Here is a 21,599-nt window from a genome sequence, read left to right as displayed (position 1 = left end):
TGTTTAATTTTGGGGAAACACCGCATCATTATCTTTTACTTTACATAATATGAAGCAATGTGACAATTAGTGAAACTGCAGGATCTATGGCTTAGTAATTTCAAATTTATACCTTCAGTTCATTTCAGCATGATTTTATTTGTACATATAAAAGTACCTTGGAAAAGGTTTATGAATTTACAATTAATTTATTCGTTTATTCAAAACGTTATTGGTTAGAGGATACATTGATGTTCAGTGTATTACAGGAAACATGATGTTAATTCTTAATATAAGAATTGTGGATATTTTATTGAGGAGTAAACAGGAAAAAGATTATATCATCAGACTTTCATTACAATAGCAGATTTTATTGAAAAAGAATCAGTTTTGGCAATTTTATTCATTTCATTCATAATTTATTACTCAATAAAATGTTATGTTGGCTTATGTGGTTTAAAGTGAATGTTGTTGTTATAGGACTAACCCAATAAGTTATATACACAGACAGTTAACATTTCTTTTCTAAAGTCCATCTTATAAGAGGATTAAAGGATTAGTACGTTCGTCTAATCATTATTGAGTAGAAACGATAAATCATCTATTACGATGCTGTAAAATGTTAACATACAAATATGCCCTTTAGCTGCAGTCAAAGTCACTATTACCTTATATCTTACAACACCAGAGATATTTCTGTCTTGGAGTTTTTCACTTCAGTTCATTCCTCCCAAGTTTATGATATCTCTTTAGCTATTTTATCGCTATAATTCAAATTACATGCTGTCATCTTGACACATCTTTATGGCTCTCTATCATTCAGACAAACTTTCAAATTCTCACTGATTCAATGCGGTTAGTGAACTTCATTTTTGTTGGACCAAAAAGTAATAGGCCTTATCATATTATATAAGGTTATTGTCAACTCACACATCATGAATTGTGGTATAGGAAAAAACATTCCATGGAATTTGAGTGGATATGTTCTAAGGTTTTATGTCTGTCTCTTAACCCTTTGTATGGTACATTTCAAACCTATAGCAGACAATTACTCCCTAGTAAATAAATTGTCACTTGATTTCATGTGTCTTAAGTTAAAGTCTCACCTGTATGCAAGTGGCAAGAGTGTTGGTCTTTCAATTTTTTTATCAACTTATTCAAAATGCAGAATGTTCACCATGTTCACATAGAGTTAATGCAGTGTGTGTGACTACTTAAACTTCCAGTATTTTTATAAAGCTTTATATTTCAGAAGGGAGAAGACCTGGATGTTTCATTTCTTGTATACAGATGCCTAATATGTTCTGAAGTTCTATCTGACTTATATTTGTTGTCCTTGACTTGAATATTTCAGTTATTATTAGTAATCAAGTAGCAACTAGTTGCAATGAGAATCATGTCTGTCAGAGAAAGACTTATCATTTTGGTCTCTTGTGGACAGTTGTCTCATTGGCAATCATACCACATCTTCTTTTTTATAACCTGACCATGACCTTATTTGATAACTCAGTAATCAATGGTAAGCATTCAAGGTTAGGTCCAATTCTCAGATACTATATATAAGCAATAGGTCAACTTTATTACAGTATTAGATATATATATACAAATGCTGTACATGTCAGTAAGGCATGGTTCATTTGACCTTGACCTCAACTTCATGGTTCAATGGTCAATGTAAAGTTTTTTTTGTAAGGTCTGTTTCTTAGATACTATTTACAAGCAAAAGAACAACCATATTTGAATAATGGAACAACCACATTTGATGTATTGAATGTTAGACCATATCAAGGGGAATCTGTGACACAGATATTTCATTATCGAACCGTACCAATATAAGAGTTCATACGTCAAACTTTCAAAGAGATGATCACATTAATTTTTCAATGACAGGTCCCTTTGTCTATAGAAAAAGTGGGTTTTGCATATTACTGTATATTCAGAAATTATTCATGCATGTATTTATTATTGCAATTTTTCAAGAAAAGTCAAAAATGCAAGTTTAATTATTGCGATTTCGAATAACAAGCTGCACAGGGTTACGTTTCAGTTATCAGAATGTTAGTTCTTAATTATTGAGATACTCAAGCAGTTGCAGTTTTTGCATTAATAAAAACCTTGCAATAATGTTCTGAATTTACAGTCAAGTGGCAATATTAGTGAGGGACTGCTATTTAATAGAGGCAACATGGAGAGCATGAAGATGGAGGACTGTAGTCTGTATATAATATTGAGATGACCCCTTGTTTACAATAGCTAGTAGAAAAGTAAGCTGTTAATACTTGTGTCATTTGGTCTCTTGTGAAGAGTTGTCTCATTGGCAATCATACCACATCTTCCTGTTTGTTTTTATATGATGAAATTCATCATTCTAAACATTCAAATCAATGTTATGAATGTACAAAGTTAAAATAATTGTAACATGGACAAGTTGTGTCTATCACAATGCTAGACATGCTTCCAAGAAGTAATATGTTAGGAGAAAGTAATTTATTCAGTTTCTCAAGTATTCAACACGTTTAATGTGTTTAAATATTTTAAAAGTACAGTATTCTAACATAAATTAAACATAAGTATAGATTTAACATGATAAAACATTTATGTAAACATGGAAAAGTATGCTCACTGGTAAACTAAGCATAATATTTATAAAAAAAACATTTGCAAACATACCCTGCTTGAGATTTTAATGTTTCCCATGATCATTTAATTTCGTTTTTTTTATTTTAAACAGATTAATATGTTTATAAAACAATTTTCAATAGCGATTTGTGACTATTTCATAAATACTATCATATTTTCTACAAAACTATATAATCATGACTATGGCACATTGAATTTTACACCAAATCACCATCTCTAGACATATATTTACAATTTCTCATTTCCCTATTACTATTACATTTTCCATTTTTTTGGGGCATATTAATTAGCTTTTACCATTCAAAAATTAGGTTGAATTTTAACGTCTTAAGTTAAACATGTATAGTATTTTAATGTGAATATTACTTATTGTTTTAATTAGTTCACAGTCTACTATCACAGAACTAGAATTCCATGTGTGGAGCGAGCTATCCATACATCAATGCCCTTTGATTTTATTTAGATTCAGAAATAATTGTGTGCAATTATCACTATATAAATAAATTTGGTGTATTTACTGTCTTCTGATTGGTTAAAATAATTAGCTTTATTTTCAATGTTATCAATTTTTATGGCGACACGCCCACTCTAACCTTGTGTATTCATACGCAAACATCTGTGTACGTTGTTATTTGTATTAATATATATCTTTGAGCCTTATTTTTGATAGAAATTTATTTATAATGAATGGCAATAATTTATTTTGAATTTATTGAACCATAAAATTAATTTTTGACTCTTCACATTTAACATAATCCGCTTCGCGGATTATTCAATGTGAAGAGTCAAAAATTAATTTTAAGGTTCAATAAATTCAAAATAAATAACAGCCATTCATTAAGTATTGTTACTGAACAATTATATGAGATAAGTTATAACAACCTGGAGGAAATGCCTCATTTGACACAAATGTTTGAATAATGCTATCAAAATTTGAAATTCAATTTCTAATTTTTGTGAAATCTATCCTGTCACAATTTTTGCAATGATAGAAAAAAATCAAAAAATTCTTGATTCACAGTTAAAAATCAGCAAGAGCATTTGTCTTTTTCTTTTGCATTTCTTCTGTCTTGTTTTCCAATAAGGCAAGTGATATCAGCAGTGGAATACACCTTTGGGTCTTTTCTGAATGTTTCGATTATTTTTGCTGTAAGTTTTTCAAAAACTTCTGAGATATTTATCTCCTCCTCAGAGCTAATTTCAATATACATAATATCAAGATGCTCGGCAAGTGCTTCAGCCTTTTCTCTGGTTACCTCCCTTTTCTCATTGTTATGGCACTTTGTGCCAACAAGAATTATCACTAAGTTTTCTGGATGAAGAGCGTACTGTTGTAGATCTTGAAACCTACAAAACATTGAAAATTTTTAATAACATTAATAAGCTTTACATTTATTAATTACCAGTACAATGCAAACTTGAAATTAACTAGCATCTAAGAAATTTGTGTCTGTTATCTAACAGATTTTTTTTCACGTTTATATTTTCGTTGATGATCAGTTGTCAAATTTAAAAAAATCAAATGGTTATGATATTAACCAAAAAGATTTTTGATATTTATATATTGTATTTCAGTTACAACCATCAAAACAACATCAGCAACACACTAGTTGACATTGGTCAGTTGTTGGCATGACACAGGTTATGTTCTTCTCATATATGTTATGATGGTATGATACTAAACCCCTCACAGGGAGGATTGTGCCTGATATTCATATGATGTAGACATAATTTTTAAAACAGTTTAATTGAAGTCTGGAGCTCGCATGTCAGTTAACTGCTAGTAATCTGACGTTATTTATGTATTATTGTCATTTTCTTTATTTTCTTTGGTTACTTCTTCTGACATCAGACTCGGACTTCTCTTGAACTGAATTTTAATGTGCGTATTGTTATGCGTTTACTTTTCTGCATTGGCTAGAGGTATAGGGGGAGGGTTAAGATATCACAAACATGTTTAACCCCGCCACATTTTTGCGCCTGTCCCAAGTCAGGAGCCTCTGGCCTTTGTTAGTCTTGCATTATTTTAACTTTTAGATTCTTGTGTACAACTTAGAGTTTAGTATGGCGTTGATTATCACTGAACTAGTATATATTTGTTTAGGGGCCAGCTGAAGGATGCCTCTGGGTGCGGGAATTTCTCGTTGCATTGAAGACCTGTTAGTGACCTTCTGCTGTTGTCTGCTCTATGGTCGGGTTGTTGTCTCTTTGGCACATTCCCCATTTCCATTCTAAATTTTATCTACATTTATTTTCTGGTTTTATGTGTAATTATGTCTCATAGTAATAGACCTAAGCCCGAATTTTTAGATATCAATGTTTCTAAACTTACCATAAGGGTATATGTTCAAAGGTATGGGTTTTAGTGACATCAAACATCAATAGACAACCATGAGCACCTCTGTAATAGGATGGTGTTATACTTCTGTATCTTTCTTCACCTATAAGTATTATCGAAATCACAATTTAATATATTGTCATTTATTTTTCCTGTAACTCTAGATCTTTAAACAAAATACCGTTTCATACATAGCAGAGTGTTTAACATGATTTACTGTACAGACACAGGCACTTCTTTCCGATTTTTTTCCCCCCTTATATACCTTAAAATAACATATTAAGGTATATATAGGAAAACAAATTCTGAGACAAGTGCCTGTGCGTGTATACAGATGAAGATCATAGATGGTGCACAATATCAAACACATAAACAGAGGAAGGAAAAAGTATATATATTGGAAACAAAAGTTATCATAATAGGAATAGACAGTTTTTCATAAGAATTAAATGTCACTGCTTGGCTGAAAATACATTATTTTTTTAATATGAATAAGCATTAAATTAAAATAAGCTGGTACTATCTGCTTCTAGTGAGAAAGACACTCAGAAATCAAACAGATTTGAATGTTACAAACATGACAAAGACCTTCAGTCATGATTTCATTTCATGGTTGGAAAAGGCTACATTTCCATTATTAAATTTTTGTAAACTTGAATACAATGAATGAGGACAGTGCAGGCCTGATACTATTATTGAACATTATTCTTTCAACCCTTAGGACTATATCATTTATTTACACTGGTATTCCTTTTTTAGTAGCATTAGTTTTGGTCATAAACTCAAGTTGCTTTCCTATAATCACTATTGTTTTTCTCAATTTTTTTCCAGAGGTCTATTATCCTATCTGATTAAAAAAGCTTTCTAGGTTTATATGCTGGTAACTTTATAATATGGTGAAATAGTCTGGAGGTATTTGACATAGGATTCTGCCCAAATAAAAAACACTGCCTTTAGAGACCATGGTCAAGAGGAACCTTGCAATATTCAAATCAGCTAGCTAGACCTTTAAAATTTACATGTGAAAAGGTAAATTTGATCAGATTATGGCATTATATATAAATGTCCCAATTTCTACTACTGTTACCGGTACTTTAAATTCCAATGTAAATAACTTATAAGAAAAACGTGATATCTTACAGATCGATGGGTACATGTTTCTTAATATATTATATAGTTGGTCAGTTGATAAGATTGTATTGAAATTTTGTTTAGTTATGTCAGTTTTATCAAAATGGGGTACAGTGTACTCAAAATTTGAATGTTTATAATATATATTAATTTAAATTTCATGACAATATAGAACACATATTTTTTGTAATTTTTTGAATTTTTATTGATAGCAGGTCTTTACATAGTCTTTATATTTAAGTAATTCACAACTTTGAAGACACTGGGCAATTTTATTTTAATAATACGTGTAGCTTGAAATATTACATGAAATTAAAAATGTGAAATATATCAAAGAGACAACAACCAGACCAAAAGGCAATGGGTCTTCAATGCAACAAGAAAAGCTACATTAGTCTGTTGTTGAAGACTGTGTGCTGACACTTAGATGTATTTTGGTTGTTTGTGTTGTTGGGTTGACGTCACAATTTGATATCTTCATGCGTCATCTCCTTTTATTCATTCATAGTACACAGTTTTCATATCATTTCCTCATCATCAAGTGTCGCAGTTTTGACTTTGATCTACGCCTTTTAAAAATAGGTTAGGTTTTCTTATTGCCTGCTTTTATATTTATGTTTGCCATGCCCTGATGACTATATAAAAAAAAGGTTTAATATTTCTTTAACTTTTTGTCATCCTGATCATGCTGAAATATGAATTTTGGAAAAAGAACAAAAGCTAACTTACAGTTCAATGTGAGCCTAGGCTTCATGTTGAAGACCATACGTTGACCTATAATGGTTTACTTTTACAAGTAGTGACATGGATGGAGAGTTGTCTCATTGGCACTTATACCACTGTGACATCTCCTTATATTTATAAAATCATGAAATTAATGCTAATTTTATTTACCTGCTGTGTCAAAAATCCTGAGTTGAACATGACTGTCTTGTAGCTGTATTTGTTTACTGTGGCACTGTTGGATTGCAGTAAGTCGTTTCTGTAGTACTAAGTCTTGAGAACATAAAGAACATCTACAGTAAGATCTGAGTAAAGAAGATTTACCAACAGTAGAATCTCCTAGCAGTATCAATTTTACATAATACTTTATTCTTGAAATTTCTGGTATTGATGATCCTTTACCATTAAGTGTCCAGTACAAGTCTGTCTTATCATTCCATTTTGATTTAGGCTTCAAGTTTGTTAGAAGTTCATTCATGTTTGTGTGTCTGTTGTATTGAAATTTATTCTGTTAATTAACACATGGTGTAAGTCCATAATTGTTTTTCAAATGTTTAAGTAACGCACATAAAAAGGCACTGCTGTCCATTTCTATCATATGGCTTTAAGATAGATCTATGATAGAAATGTTAATTGCTCAAACATAATCAGAATCAATTTCAATTGAAATCTCCAATCATTTCCTTTTCAGTGACCACAATTTTATTTATAAACAATAAAGATTGTCATGTGGCTATTTAAACATGGTCATGTTTGAACTCAATGGTCAGTTTGAGATAACAGACAAAGAGCTTTACCATGTTCACCTGGGTTAATAAATATGCCTTGACCCACCCAAAGCCTTGAACGTCAAGGACAAATACCATGGATCAAAACACCTAGACTCGATCAATAAAAGCTTAAGTAAATTTATTAAAAGAATTTTTATTTCATTTCTTTAGCTTAAATGTATGCCTTAAGCTTTCATACATATATGTAATTTATGGTATGCTTTCAATACCTTATTCAAATAGACTCAGATTATGTTTTTAAAAACAATCAGAATAAAAATTTCAAAATATTTACTAAAATTCACCAAAATAGAGCTTTCAATGACTGTGTAGTGTCTCTTAATTGAACTACAAGCATGCGTCAATTTTATGTTGTCAGCTGGTCACTACATTTGAAAATATCATAATGTGTAGTTGAATGTTTTCTCATTATAAAAATTTATTTAAGGAATGACTGTAATATTTTTATGCCCCACCTACGATAGTATTTTCTGGTCTGTGCGTCTGTTCTTCTGTTCGTCCGTCCGTCCGTCCATCTGTCCGTCCTTCCGTCCTTTCGTCCTGCTTCAGGTTAAAGTTTTTGGTCAAGGTAGTTTTTGATAAAGTTGAAAAAGTTGAAGTACATCAACTTGAAACTCAGTACACATGTGCCCTATGATATGATGTTTCTAATTTTAATACCAAATTAATGTTTTTACCCCAATTTCACAGAAAATGATAGTGCAAATTTAGTGCGAATTTCAGGTTAAAGTTTTTGGTCAAGGTAGTTTTTGATGAAGTTGAAGTCCAATCAACTTGAAACTTAGTATACATGTTCCCTGTAATATGATCTTTCTAATTTAAATGCCAAATTAGAGTTTTTACCCCAATTTCACGGTCCACTAAACACAGAAAATGATAGTGCGAGTGGGGCATCCGTGTACTATGGACACATTCTTGTTTTCTGTCTATGAAGGAATAACATAAAAAATTTGGTGCACACTGAATAACGCGTGTAGCAGGTTATTCAACAGTGTACACCACATTTTTTTATATTATTTCGAATAGACTGATAAAATATTACAGTTATTTCTTATAATTTAATTCAAAATTCTATTTTAGACCAGCTTAAATCATGAAAAAACGTTGATGACGTCATGGTCACAAGACAAAATTGTGTCTATGATTTTATAAACAAAACAACGTCAGCCAATCAGAAGACGCGTTACATCCAAAATTAAATTATTCACATATGTATACTCATGAAGAATATTAAGTTTTTATACTGCCAAGTCATTCTAGAATTCTTCCTTTATGTTTTATATTTTCAAGACTTTTGAGGAAGACATGCAAATACCCCACTGTGTTTGGTTAGTAAGGATGGTGGTACATGTAGTGATGCCATATATTGGATTGGTTTAAACCCATTTATTAGCTCAACTTTTCAAAGGAACTGTGAGTCGATTTAAAGGTTCAGCAGATATTAAATATTTGATCACAAGAAGTTGAAAGTGATTTTCTGAATTGTCAGAGTTAAGCTCAAAGGATAAAAATAATAATTCTAAAAGGTGACAGCTTTTTTTTTGTATTTTTCATGTCTATTTAGCACTATGGAGAATCAGAAAGCTCATTTTCTATATTTCTCAGGTGAAGCATTTTTTCACAACTTTAAACCTCTTAAAAATTGAAAAAAACAACAACAAATAAACAGGTTTCAAATGGGTCAAGTGAAAGATTATTTTTTGGTATTTATAGTAGTCTTAATTTGTTTTTTTCTCTCTTTGCTTTACCTTACCTTATTTTACTAAGACCATGTAGCAATATATTGTAAACTTACCCCTTGCTTTATAACACAATTCTTACAAAAGAGACATAATTTCAGTATGTAATTTAATCTAATTATATACAAGTCTTTAGACCTAAAAAAAAAAAAAGTGTAATGTAGATAACAAAATCAATGATAGTGTATATGGAACAGCCTGCTGCATGTGTCTTTACAGTAAACTTATCTTTATTCCATTCAAATAGTTTCAATTTCAACCTTTTATTCTTTCTCAAACCTGCTCTGGTGCATAATGAAATAGAATTACAACTTGCTAGATTTTTTAAAATTTTTGCCTTAGTCATAGAAAAAAACAATTAGGAAAGGCAGCAACCAACCAACAACAACCTCTGGATTACACACTCCCAAAATGTATATGTTTTTTTTGTTTAAGAAAGATATTTGTTTTAGTTGATCACTATGGTCATTCACCGGTTTTTCCTTTAAAATATTCCATATTTATTGCTTTCTATACAGCATTGGATTTGCTCAATGTTGAAGGTGGTTTTTAATCTGTAGATGTTTATGTCAGTGTCCTCAAGTCCCTGGTAGATATAGTTCTCTCTTTGGCAATTAATCTATATCTTATTTTTGTAAACAACAGCTGAACCTTTTTGTATACTCATGAAGAATATTAAGTTTTTATACTGCCAAGTCATTCTAGAATTCTTCCTTTATGTTTTATATTTTCAAGACTTTTGAGGAAGACATGCAAATACCCCACTGTGTTTGGTTAGTAAGGATGGTGGTACATGTAGTGATGCCATATATTGGATTGGTTTAAACCCATTTTTTAGCTCAACTTTTCAAAGGAACTGTGGCATCCATTGTCGGGGTTGTGGTGACTACCCCGTGGCTGTAAAATATTTCAAATTTGTTCTCCTCTGAAACTACTGAACTAATTCCAATCAAAGTTCAGCTGAATGCTCCTTATATAGGACTTCTAGAATAAAGTTTGTGTTTAATTTCTGTTTGGCAAAAAACATGGCTGTCATAGCTAGAAATAGAACTTAAATAGAAATGAAGTTTTTGGCTTATATCTCAAAAACAAAAGCATTTAGAGTAAATCTGACATGTGGTAAAAATGTATTACCCCTTAAACTACATTAATTAGTGATTCCTGATATGATTTATCAAGCTATCAGAATCATAAGAAAAGGGTTATACATTTGTGTGATGCATTTTCAGTTTCATAGCTCATCAACTTCATGTTAAAGGAATACTTATACATGTACGTTATTACACATAATGTCCATATTGTAAATATTCATTACATTTTTCTATTGCACTAAAAATTCATCAGAAACAAGCTTCCTGTAAGCATACTTAACCATCTGTTTCATTTTTACATCAATCACAGAAAGGGGAAAGGGGGCGGGGGGGTCATCACATTTAACTTCTTGTTTACCAAAACTTTAGGGGGAAAATCAGAGTGTTAAATACAGCAAAATAGACTGCTTTAATATGTAATTTAACCCAGTATTAGTAGCATTTAGAGCTTCGCTGGTAAGGCCACATTTGCTTAGATTCAGTAAAGAACCTTTTAGAGAGGCTTTTATATTGTTCATGCAGGGAAGATTTAATGCAAGATTAATTTATGTGCTCCTTCAATACAGGACATTAAATATGAGATCCTTTAAATACACCATGACAAAGCTACACATCAATGCATGCTGCACAACCAAATTAATATCATTTCATAGTTCATCTTTAATGTCAGAATAGAAAAATACTAGTGATAATACAATGTATCTATTAATAATTCTTGCAGCCTTGGGCTGTTGTCTGCTCTTTGGTCGGGTTGTTGTCTCTTTGACACATTCCCTATTTTCATTTTCTATTTTATTTTCTTAAAATAAAGCTTATCAAGTTTATACAAACATTAAATATCTATAAATAATGTACGAAAGGATATCAACATTGTACAATGTAGATATAGAAGCAAAATATTTGTTCAGCCAAATATAACTTTGTACATGATTATTATTACACCTAGTTTTAAACAATTTATTGTCGAGCCTGCAACTTTTGTTGCAGAAAGCTCGACATAGGGATAGTGATCCGGCGGCGGCGGCGGCGTTAGCTCACTTCTTAAAAGCTTTATATTTTAGAAGTTGGAAGACCTGGATGCTTCATACTTTGTATATAGATGCTTCATGTTACGAAGTTTCCGTCAGTCACATGTCCAATGTCCTTGACCTCATTTTCATGGTTCAGTGACCACTTGAAAAAAAAGTTCAAATTTTTTGTAATGTTGAATTCTCTCTTATTATAAGTAATAGGATAACTATATTTGATGTGTGCGTACCTTGCAAGGTCCTCATGCCCGTCAGACAGTTTTCACTTGACCTCGACCTCATTTCATGGATCAGTGAACAAGGTTAAGTTTTGGTGGTCAAGTCCATATCTCAGATACTATAAGCAATAGGGCTAGTATATTCGGTGTATGGAAGGACTGTAAGGTGTACATGTCCAACTGGCAGGTGTCATCTGACCTTGACCTCATTTTCATGGTTCAGTGGTTATAGTTAAATTTTTGTGTTTTGGTCTGTTTTTCTCATACCATATGCAATAGGTCTACTATATTTGTTGTATGGAATGATTGTTAAGTGTACATGTCTAGCGGGCAGATGTCATGTGACCTTGACCTCATTTTCATGGTTCAGTGGTCAAAGTTAAGTTTTTGAGTTTTGGTCTTTTTATCTAATGCTATATGCCATAGGTCAACTATATTTGGTGTATGGAAATATTTTATGATCTTTATGTCAGTCGAGCAGGTTTTATTTAACCGTGACCTCATTTTCACGGTTCATTGCACAGTGTTAAGTTTTTGTGTTTTGGTCTATTTTTCTTAAACTATAAGTAATGTGTCAACTATATATGTTGTATAGAAGCATTGTTAGCTGTACCTGTCTGCCTGGCATGGTTCATCTGACCTGGACCTCTTTTTCAAGGTTCATTGGTCTTTGTTTAGTTATCTTGGTTAATGTAAAGTTTATGTGACAGTTGTAATAAAGCTTAGATTTATACTTAAGACTATCAACATAATATCAATGATTAGTATAGAAGGCGAGACATTTCAGCGTGTGCACTTTTGTATTAGACAGCCTATTATTTCAACCTGAAATTTGAAAAATGTCTCACATAGGTCTTGTGTGAACAAAATACACTTCTGGCGTATTAAAATTTTGAACTTGTTGCCTTTTGTTGGCTGTTGTTCGTGTGATTCTTTGTTAATTGTGTTCTCCAATTTATTTATATTGTAGTCCTGTGTTGTCATTTTGATGTTATATTTCACATGGCCATAAAAGTGCGAGGTTTGGCATGCCACAAAACCAGGTTCAACCCACCATTTTTTCCTTTAAAAATGCCCTGTACCAAGTCAGGAATATGGTCATTGTTATATTATAGTTCGTTTCTGTGTGTATTCCATTATAACGTTGTGTCGTTTGTTTTCTCTTATTTTTGAGTGTAAATTCACATTGCGATAAGACGTGTCACGGTACTTGTCTATCCCAAACTCATGTATTTGGTTTTGATGTTATATATATTATTCTCGTGGGATTTTGTCTATGTGTGTTACATTTTAGTGTTATGTCGTTGTTCTCCTCTTATATTTAATGCGTTTCCCTCGGTTTTAGTTTGTTATCCCGATTTTGTTTTTTGTCCATGGATTTATGAGTTTTGAACAGCGGTATACTACTGTTGCCTTTATTTAAGCGCTTGATTTTTTTTATGATATTTTTTACAAATTCCATGTTTATTCTGTATCTAAATAAATGTTCTGTGCAGCACACAGCACTTTCTATTATAACGAAGAAAGCACATTTTAATAGAATGTACTGCATTGTACTGTGTGGCGCAAAACACTATCTTAACTAAATATATTGTATGCATTTAAAGTGTTATGCACCGCTCAAAACATTATAAAACAGAATTGACATGGAATTTAAAAAAAAAATAAAGCAAATTCCATAATTAAAAATAATAATAATAAAGTTAAAATAATAGCCTGCTATTGACTCTTTGTGTCATTGAAGGGTCATTTGATAGGAGAAAGTGATTTTTCACAGATATCAATGAATCATCTTTGGACTCTTCAATCACTGGGTATCTAAATTAACGATATTATATCTATAGGATATGGCTGCATATTTATACATCCCACTAATAAGAGGCACACTCAGAACAAGTTGTATTGCGTAAACTTTAAAGCTTAAAAAGTCCATCTAGCTAGGTCACCAAATTTTTTGAAATCTTTTTTCCATAGTGGTTCTTGAAGTAAATCTACTTAATATATTTCTATTGCAAAATTTGAAATTGTATCAGTTCTTTGCAAAATTTTGGTTAGCCAAAACCTTTGAGCTTCTGATCACCACTTTTCCACTGTTGGTTATGATGATCATATTTCTATACGCCAGTCAGCATGTTCAACCAGTTGGTTAATAGTCACTACATAGTCTAATACCAAAATTAATCGTAATTACAAAATTAATCGTAATAATCTAGTTTTCATTTATTTATATAGATTAACATTGGTACAAACATGCAATTAAAAGGGCGAACCATTTAATTGAAATCTTATAAATCAAAGGTTAATCTGTTGTTGACGTACTCTTTGTTAATTTAAAGGTTCAGCAGATATTCAATATTTGATCACAAGAAGTTGAAAGTGATTTTCAATAGATAAAGATATTAATATAATGTTATAAAGATAATCAGTAGAAAATGATAACTTTAGAAAAAAAAATGTTTTCTGAATTGTCAGAGTTAAGCTCAGAGGATAAAAATAATAATTTTAAAAGGTGACAGCTTTTTTTTTTGTATTTTACATGTCTAATTAGCACTATGGAGAATCAGAAAGCTCATTTTCTATATTTCTCAGGTGAAGCATTTTTAAAGGCAGTGCTTTAAGGCCTGACTTTCAAGTCATGAGGTTCATCTTTTCATACGCAATCTATGCAGGGGGTCTTTTGGCCAGGTATAGATCCGGAAATGTTCGAATTTCTCCTCTTCTTTTTATGGTATGATATGGTTTTTGTTTCTTTCATTTACATTGGGGACTAAAGAAACGATCAGTGTGTATTGTTCGTTTTATAGAACTTGTTATTAATGTGTATTTTGCATTATAAGCAGTCAACCTGACTACAAACTATCATTATTTGTATTCCGTGTGGAAAGAGGTCGGGTCAATTTCGAGTGTTATCTGACATCTAAAGATTTTTTAATTAGTTCAGACGTTGATATAACAATGAAAAGTCGACTGAACATGCTAAATATTGCATCTTCTATAATTCAAAGCAGAATTCGGTTTATAAACGAGAAACCGTAAAGCGTTTTCAATTTCGGTATTAGTTATGTATGTTGTCTACGTATTATCCTGGTTCCCGGTACTACGTTCCGGGTATTAGCTATTTGATATATATCTGATGTGTAACATTACGATCAGGTACCAGCCAATCTACGTGTGTATGTGTACATGATTTCCCGCCAAAATGTCCGACTTACAGCTATGGAAAAATAGTCCATAAACGTTCCGTATAATGATATGCAAATTCATAATTAATCGTAACTTTTTTTATCTTTATATAATAAATATAACAAAATGGATTCCACAAAATTGAAAATAGCATTATTTTACGAGGATTTCTAATATTTTTTTCACTTCCGGGCGCAGTAATACGTATGTTTTGAAGAACTCGAAGAAATTGACAAAGTGAATTGAGAAGGAAACGGATAGATATACGTCCTTGCTATCAGGTAAAACAATTTAAATGTACAGAAAAAACACATTTACTTCACACAAATAGTACAGGCCTAAGCATTTTATTGTCTTATACACGACTGTAGTCTAGTGTTTAAACGACGGCGGTGACCTACAAGGTACGGGTCATACTGGGTCAAGTCTAAATATGTAAACATATCCACGTGCTATTAGGTAGAAAGCATCGTAATGCAATATCTACAATTTTTTCCTCCTTTATACATCGTTTAACCAGATATATTTCTCTTTCAAATACACTTAAACACGGGTTGTATGTACGTATCTTTTCTAGTGTTTTCTTGTCCTTATTAAAGTTCATTTGTTGATGTTTAAATATTTTTGAGCGACTGAACACAGGAGTGAATGAATGCAACAATTATATATACTGAAGACTTGGACTGTACAATGATAGTGTACGTATATCATACTGATAATTATTCTAGCAGTAATTATGTTAATTTAGGATGTAATGACAGGAATTCATGAGCTATGCCCCAGGCTTTCTGAAAAAATATCAATGACAATGGAAACAGGAACAAAACATTGACACGAATGATGCTCTCTTCTATGTTATAGTTATTTAGGTATGTGTGTTGCACAAGTTTCAAAAAAACTTAAGTTATAAAACTTTTTTTCAGGGCACAAACCCACTTTAAAGAGACTTGTCTACTGCCATACCCATCCTATTTTCATGCACCATTTGCAAGCAAGAGACTGAATGGTTTGCAAAATTAAAAATCAGGACGGTGTCCAATTAAACCAAAAGAACTAAACTGGATGAATATTGTAGGAGAAATCTAGAGGAAAGTTTTGCTTTGTGAAATTGGTTTTCCTGAAAAGTCATTCATCCTAGCCTGCAGAAAGGAACTATAACTGTCCACCACCAACTGACGAGCTAATGTTGAGCTTTACATATGGAATTACTTAAATACCATCAATGTCTATGTTTTCAGCACAGATTTCACAAGTTATGACACAGCTGTGCTTTTTTTTTTATACCGGTTAAAGAGTTGTATACTTAATTTTATTTTTTTATCAATAAATATATCTTGTGTCATTTAAGAACTTGTATTTTGCCTAAAGATGCATACTAGTGAATGAAAGTGGTGCAGTTCATTTTGCTTTGGTATATAGAATTGAATTACAATTGTTCATGTTATTGGAATGCATATAAAAATAAGGAGATGTGGTACAATGTATATGTTCCAGACCATATGAGTATCCGGACCGTACGCGTACGGTCCGGACCGTATACGTATACTCGTACGGTCCGACCATACGCGTACGGTCGGACCGTATGAGTATACGCGTACGGTCCAGCTGATGTTTTGGGATCATATTGGTTAAATTTAAACAAATATTTATCAAAAATCATTATTTTTAGTTATACAAATTGATTTTATTACATGTATATGGATGAAATGATTAAGCGAACAATTGAAATTAAATATGTGTTTATTTTTATATCCGTGATTCCTATTTTGGTACTCAAGGTGACACTGACTCTACAAAGAACGTCATATTTTTTTTTACAGTAACATAATTTGTTCATGCACGTTGCTTTGCATTTTTTGTGTAAAGTTCCTTAATATTCTAAAACGATTGTCCTCCCACTCTAAGTTTACTTCCGAAAACTTCAATTTTAATTAGCATACTTGGCTACAATATATGAATTACTGACATGCTAAATACAGGAGATTAACAGATTAAATGAACGTGATTTTTTAAAATAGTTATAACATTATTTTGTTTTATTTCAATTACTATTGAACTTTTTACATTAATTTGAGATGTAAGCTATGTTGATCTGTTGTATACATTTGTATCTGATAAACGTGACCAACTTCTTAATATTAGTCAGACCGTACGCGTACGGTCCGACCGTATGCGTATTTTGAAAATATACGCATACGGTCCAGACCGTACGCGTACGGTCCAAATACTCATACGGTCTGGAACATATATACATGATATTTAGTGAGTTTATCAAGCAAAAGTGAATAAGAAATAGGTATAAGCAGTTACAGGTACTACTGTACAATCTCAAACAATGAGAAAAACTCATACCGTAAAGAGAATTTCATATTTACAAGTAAGTTTTGTTTTTGCGTTGAATAATTTTCTTCTATTGTTTTAATTGCAAATATGGGAAGTGGTTAAAATGCTAATGAGACAGCTGTTATGGCCACAGAGCCTTAATTGAAAACTTCTTTTTCATTCATACCGGTAGATTTTGCCTGGAGTTAGAAACATATCTGCCAACTTTTCAAAATGCACATGGGGGTTTTACGTGAAAGATGGTTCATATAGTCATACAAAACCTTCAAGGGGGCCTTCAAATGGAAGCAGGACAAGTCGCCCCACTGGCTAATCGCCCACTTTTTAAAAAAACGCCACAAACTGATTTATCAAATCGCCCCACATGTGAAATTGGTTAAATCATGTTAAATATTACTCCTGCCAACCCGCCCTACTTATAAAAAAACGGTAATATTTAGATTAATATATTTATATATATAATTAAAAATAAAAACTCGCACCACTTTAATGAAAACTAATCTACACAGAATACAAACAAACCGAAAATTTATTTAATTACTATTATTGATATACTGAAATTATAATTCTAAAAAAAAAAATGTATTGTTGAAGAATAACTAAGTTTTGAAGCTTAGTTATTTGCATAACAATTGAAAAGAAACCTGTTAATTGTATCATAATGCAATATAAGGAATTTAACTTATATTCAACGGGATAACATCTTTTTCCATAAGTGGGGAGAATTGGCATTACTAAATTCATCCTGGTTAATAATATATTTATCTAGATTTCACCGATTTCCATTAGGTGGGACCAGTTAGCAGGAGTAATATTAACGGAATTTAACTTATATACAACGGGATAACATCTTTTTACATGAGTGGGGCGAGTTGGCATTAGTAAATTCTTCCTGGTTAATAATATATTTATCTAGATATTATCGTTTTCTATTAGGTGGGGCAAGTTGGCAGGAGTAATATTAAGGGATATAACACATTTCACAAGTGGGGCGATTTGGTTATCCAGGTTGGGGCAGTTTTTTTTAAGTGGGGCGAGTTAGTGAAAAAGTGGGGCGATTTGTCATGGATTCCCTTCAAATATATTCTAATGTGGTTTTTGGCTTCTTCGTGCATAAACAAGCTCATTGCCATTGTTGAATTAATTGTTTTCTTTAAAATAGTCGACAAAATTGCTCTTACAAAATTTCCATTTGGGAGCCTCGAGCTCGATGGGGGAAATACTCTGCAAATACTGACAGTTGGCAGGTATGGTCATCAAAAAAGTTGATGTGTTACTATGTACATTTACCATTATGTTACTTGATGTTCTTGCTATACACACAGTACAGAGACTAGTCAATCTTTGTGAACTATTTTTTATGGGAGTCATAGAATATGCGTATACAATCAATAATTAAAAATAGTCTATTTATATTGAAAAGGAAAAGTTCTTATATGTCTAAAGAAGAGGGACGAAAGACACCAAAGGGACAGTCAAACTCATAAATTTAAAGCAAACTGACAAGGCCATGGCTAAAAATGCATTTCATGGCGAGGCACAGAAAATATACTGTAAACAGTAGACTATAGATATAGGTGAACTAGGTACAAAAGAACTCTCAATCTTAAATTCTACAAACCACCTCTGTTCTATGGAAGATAATGATATAACTTGACTAGAAATACACACAACCTGTAATTAACTGCCTTTACAGCGCTTTCGCGCTTTGATTTCACAACTTTAAACCTCTTAAAAATTGAAAAAAAACCAACAAAAAACAGGTTTCAAATGATAAGGTCAAGTGAAAGATTATTTTTTGGTATTTATAGGAGTCTTAATTTGTTTTTTTCTCTCTTTGCTTTACCTTACCTTATTTTACTGGGACCATGTAGCAATATATTGTAAACTTACCCCTTGCTTTATAACACAATTCTTACAAAAGAGACATAATTTCAGTATGTAATTTAATCTAATTATATAAAAGTCTTTAGACCTAAAAAAAAGTGTAATGTAGATAACAAAATCAATGATAGTGTTTATGGAACAGCCTGCTGCATGTGTCTTTACAGTAAACTTATCTTTATTTCACTCAAATAGTTTCAATTTCAACCTTTTATTCTTTCTCAAACCTGCTCTGGTGCATAATGAAATAGAATTACAACTTGCAAGATTTTTTTGAATTTTTGCCTTAGTCATTGAAAAAAACAATTAGGAAAGGCAGCAACCAACCAACAACAACCTCTGGATTACACACTCCCAAAATGTATATGTTTTTTTTGTTTAAGAAAGATATTTGTTTTAGTTGATCACTATGGTCATTTACCGGTTTTTCCTTATTTTGTCCCATTTCAGGGACATTTATTGCTTTCTATACAGCATTGGATTTGCTCAATGTTGAAGGTGGTTTTTAATCTGTAGATGTTTATATCAGTGTCCTCAAGTCCCTGGTAGATATAGTTCTCTCTTTGGCAATTAATCTATATCTTATTTTTGTAAACAACAGCTGAAGCTTTTTGTATGACATTTGGTAAACTTATATCACTGCAACAGATTGCCATAAAAAAATGTCAGTTTCAGTTTTTTTTTATTATATCTATCAATTATTATTGTAATTTATTATAGAAGTTTTATTGTTATATGATTTATATACTAGTAGTTATATCATTCCATTCTCGTAAAAGAAATATTAGAATTTAAAGAAATTTGGAATAGTCAGTTTATTGCTATTATCATGATTATGATATAAATCTCTAAACAAGTACACTTTACAAACTGACAGAAAAGGTTATATTGCTTTTTTTGCTGTTTTTCATTTCATATATATGTCAGTTTGAGGTCTTCAACACTGAACACAAACTCACAGTTCAAGAGTGCCCTCGAAATATCAACTTTAGTAGAATTCTTTGCTGATGAAGAATATTATCACATCTTTGCTTGAAATGAAGCATACATACACTGATCAACAGTAAATAAACATCATAAACAGATTTAGTTTTAGTAACTTTAGGAATGATGGAATTGATTAGTATATATTGTGAGATGATGAAATTAAAGCATAAAGCACAATAACTGCTATTTATATGTTGAAAATCTCAAAGTAAAATCACCCTTTCTCTTCCAATTCCTTGTAGAAATAAGCTGAAAAGCTGCTTTTTGAGTAACTTCAAAAGTTTGAGCAAAACAAAATATGGAGCTCTGAATTTGTTTGCTTATTGGACTCAAATTATCTTAAATATGTTTCTTACTTTACATTTGTATGTAGCTTTTGTAAAAAAACAGTCTGCATGAACTAAACATGCTAAGTTGTTTTCTTTTTTAAAGTTAGCCATATTTTTTGGAAAATAAGTACATTTAACAGGAACAACACATATTTTAACTTTGCCTTGCTTCTTCATTTTTATTTACTGAACAGATGCTGGGAAAATTTGGTACTCTTTTCAATTCCTGTTAACAGCCTCTTTAGTCTTGTCGTAGCTTGTTCGCCTCGATAGCGGGAGGTGCGGGTACGAACCCACCAGGTCAAAAACTTTAAAATTGGTATTGGCTTCTTCTCTGCCAAACGTGGTATTAATGAGTAAGAGCAAAGACTGGTCAGAATAAAGTGTCTTAAAGTAACATGTCTTCCTGCAGAATGTTACTTTTTGAGCTAGCATGTTACAAATCCCATGGTGTCCGTCTAGTACAAAGCAGGGTAAATATTTATATTACAATAACATCATATTATCGTCCTGAATATGTATATTAATTTTCCGATGGACGTTAAGCAATCACCCATTATCATTATCAATTCCTGTCATTTGTATTTATTTTCTTTTTCAGAATGCTTTCCATGGACCCCTTCATACTTTTGGAAAGTTGCTGTACAAACAGATGTGTAGTTTCCACGGTACTTCTGACCGAGAGAGAATTACCAAGGAACAGTTTGTTAAGTCTGGGAAAGAACTGCTTAAAATGTTTGACGAACCTTCTCAACACAAATACTATTTCAAATTATTCTGTGATGGAAAGGATTACTTAAATAAAGAAGGTAAGAACATGAAGATCTAACAACACTATGTTGTACTTTCTCTTCTGGTAATTATTACATAAGTGATGAAAATTTCTGCTTATAAATTTTTGACAGTGTGTCTCATCATGACAAAAAAAGCAAGGATTCCAAAAAGTCTTTTCAACTTAGCATTGTCATGTTGTTGTATACAAAACATCGACCCATTAACTATAAACAAAAACAGCACATTTAAATGTTTTAATAGGCACCAACCTTCATCCTAACCAGAAGTAGTAGTGTGACATTACAAAATAGAAAGACACACTATAAAATTTCAATTGAAATGGCTTTGCTCTATCAAATAAACATATTAACAAAAATAAAACATACACTGAACAAATAAATTTGATCTCTGACACAATATA

General features: G+C 31.7%; 2 protein-coding genes and 1 long non-coding RNA gene across 4 annotated transcripts in view; 2 read left to right on the top strand and 1 right to left on the bottom strand.

The window, feature by feature from the left end:
• Nucleotides 1-21,599, top strand: part of LOC143075539 (uncharacterized) — a 51,144-nt gene that overhangs the window by 14,697 nt on the left and 14,848 nt on the right. For both annotated transcript variants that reach the window (XM_076250980.1, XM_076250981.1), the window contains one exon: nt 21,006-21,213. In XM_076250980.1, coding sequence (XP_076107095.1) covers nt 21,006-21,213 — 208 coding nt within the window. The remainder of the gene's footprint in view (nt 1-21,005; nt 21,214-21,599) is intronic.
• On the bottom strand, nt 3,460-7,586 carry LOC143074428 (uncharacterized). Its single transcript, XM_076249889.1, has 3 exons — nt 6,983-7,586; nt 4,952-5,060; nt 3,460-3,966 (listed from the first exon to the last, which is right to left on the bottom strand). The coding sequence occupies exons 1-3, from the start codon at nt 7,287-7,289 to the stop codon at nt 3,648-3,650; spliced, it is 735 nt and encodes a 244-aa protein (XP_076106004.1). The 5' UTR covers nt 7,290-7,586; the 3' UTR covers nt 3,460-3,647.
• On the top strand, nt 14,280-16,203 carry LOC143075536 (uncharacterized). Its single transcript, XR_012978340.1, has 2 exons — nt 14,280-15,142; nt 15,785-16,203. It is a non-coding gene; the product is annotated as an uncharacterized LOC143075536 (long non-coding RNA).

The sequence above is a fragment of the Mytilus galloprovincialis genome, chromosome 5, assembly GCF_965363235.1.
Source record: "Mytilus galloprovincialis chromosome 5, xbMytGall1.hap1.1, whole genome shotgun sequence".
NCBI classification, from domain to species: domain Eukaryota; kingdom Metazoa; phylum Mollusca; class Bivalvia; order Mytilida; family Mytilidae; genus Mytilus; species Mytilus galloprovincialis.
This window is presented reverse-complemented; position numbering and strand designations above follow the sequence as displayed.

Coding starts and splice junctions, on each gene's coding strand:
- LOC143074428 (XM_076249889.1), bottom strand. CDS start 7,289: ATGAATGAACTTCTAACAAACTTGAAGCCTAAATCAAAATGGAATGAT. Junction 5,061..6,982: donor CAGGATTTTTGACACAGCAG/GTAAATAAAATT, acceptor TAATACTTATAG/GTGAAGAAAGATACAGAAGT. Junction 3,967..4,951: donor TTTGAACATATACCCTTATG/GTAAGTTTAGAA, acceptor AATGTTTTGTAG/GTTTCAAGATCTACAACAGT.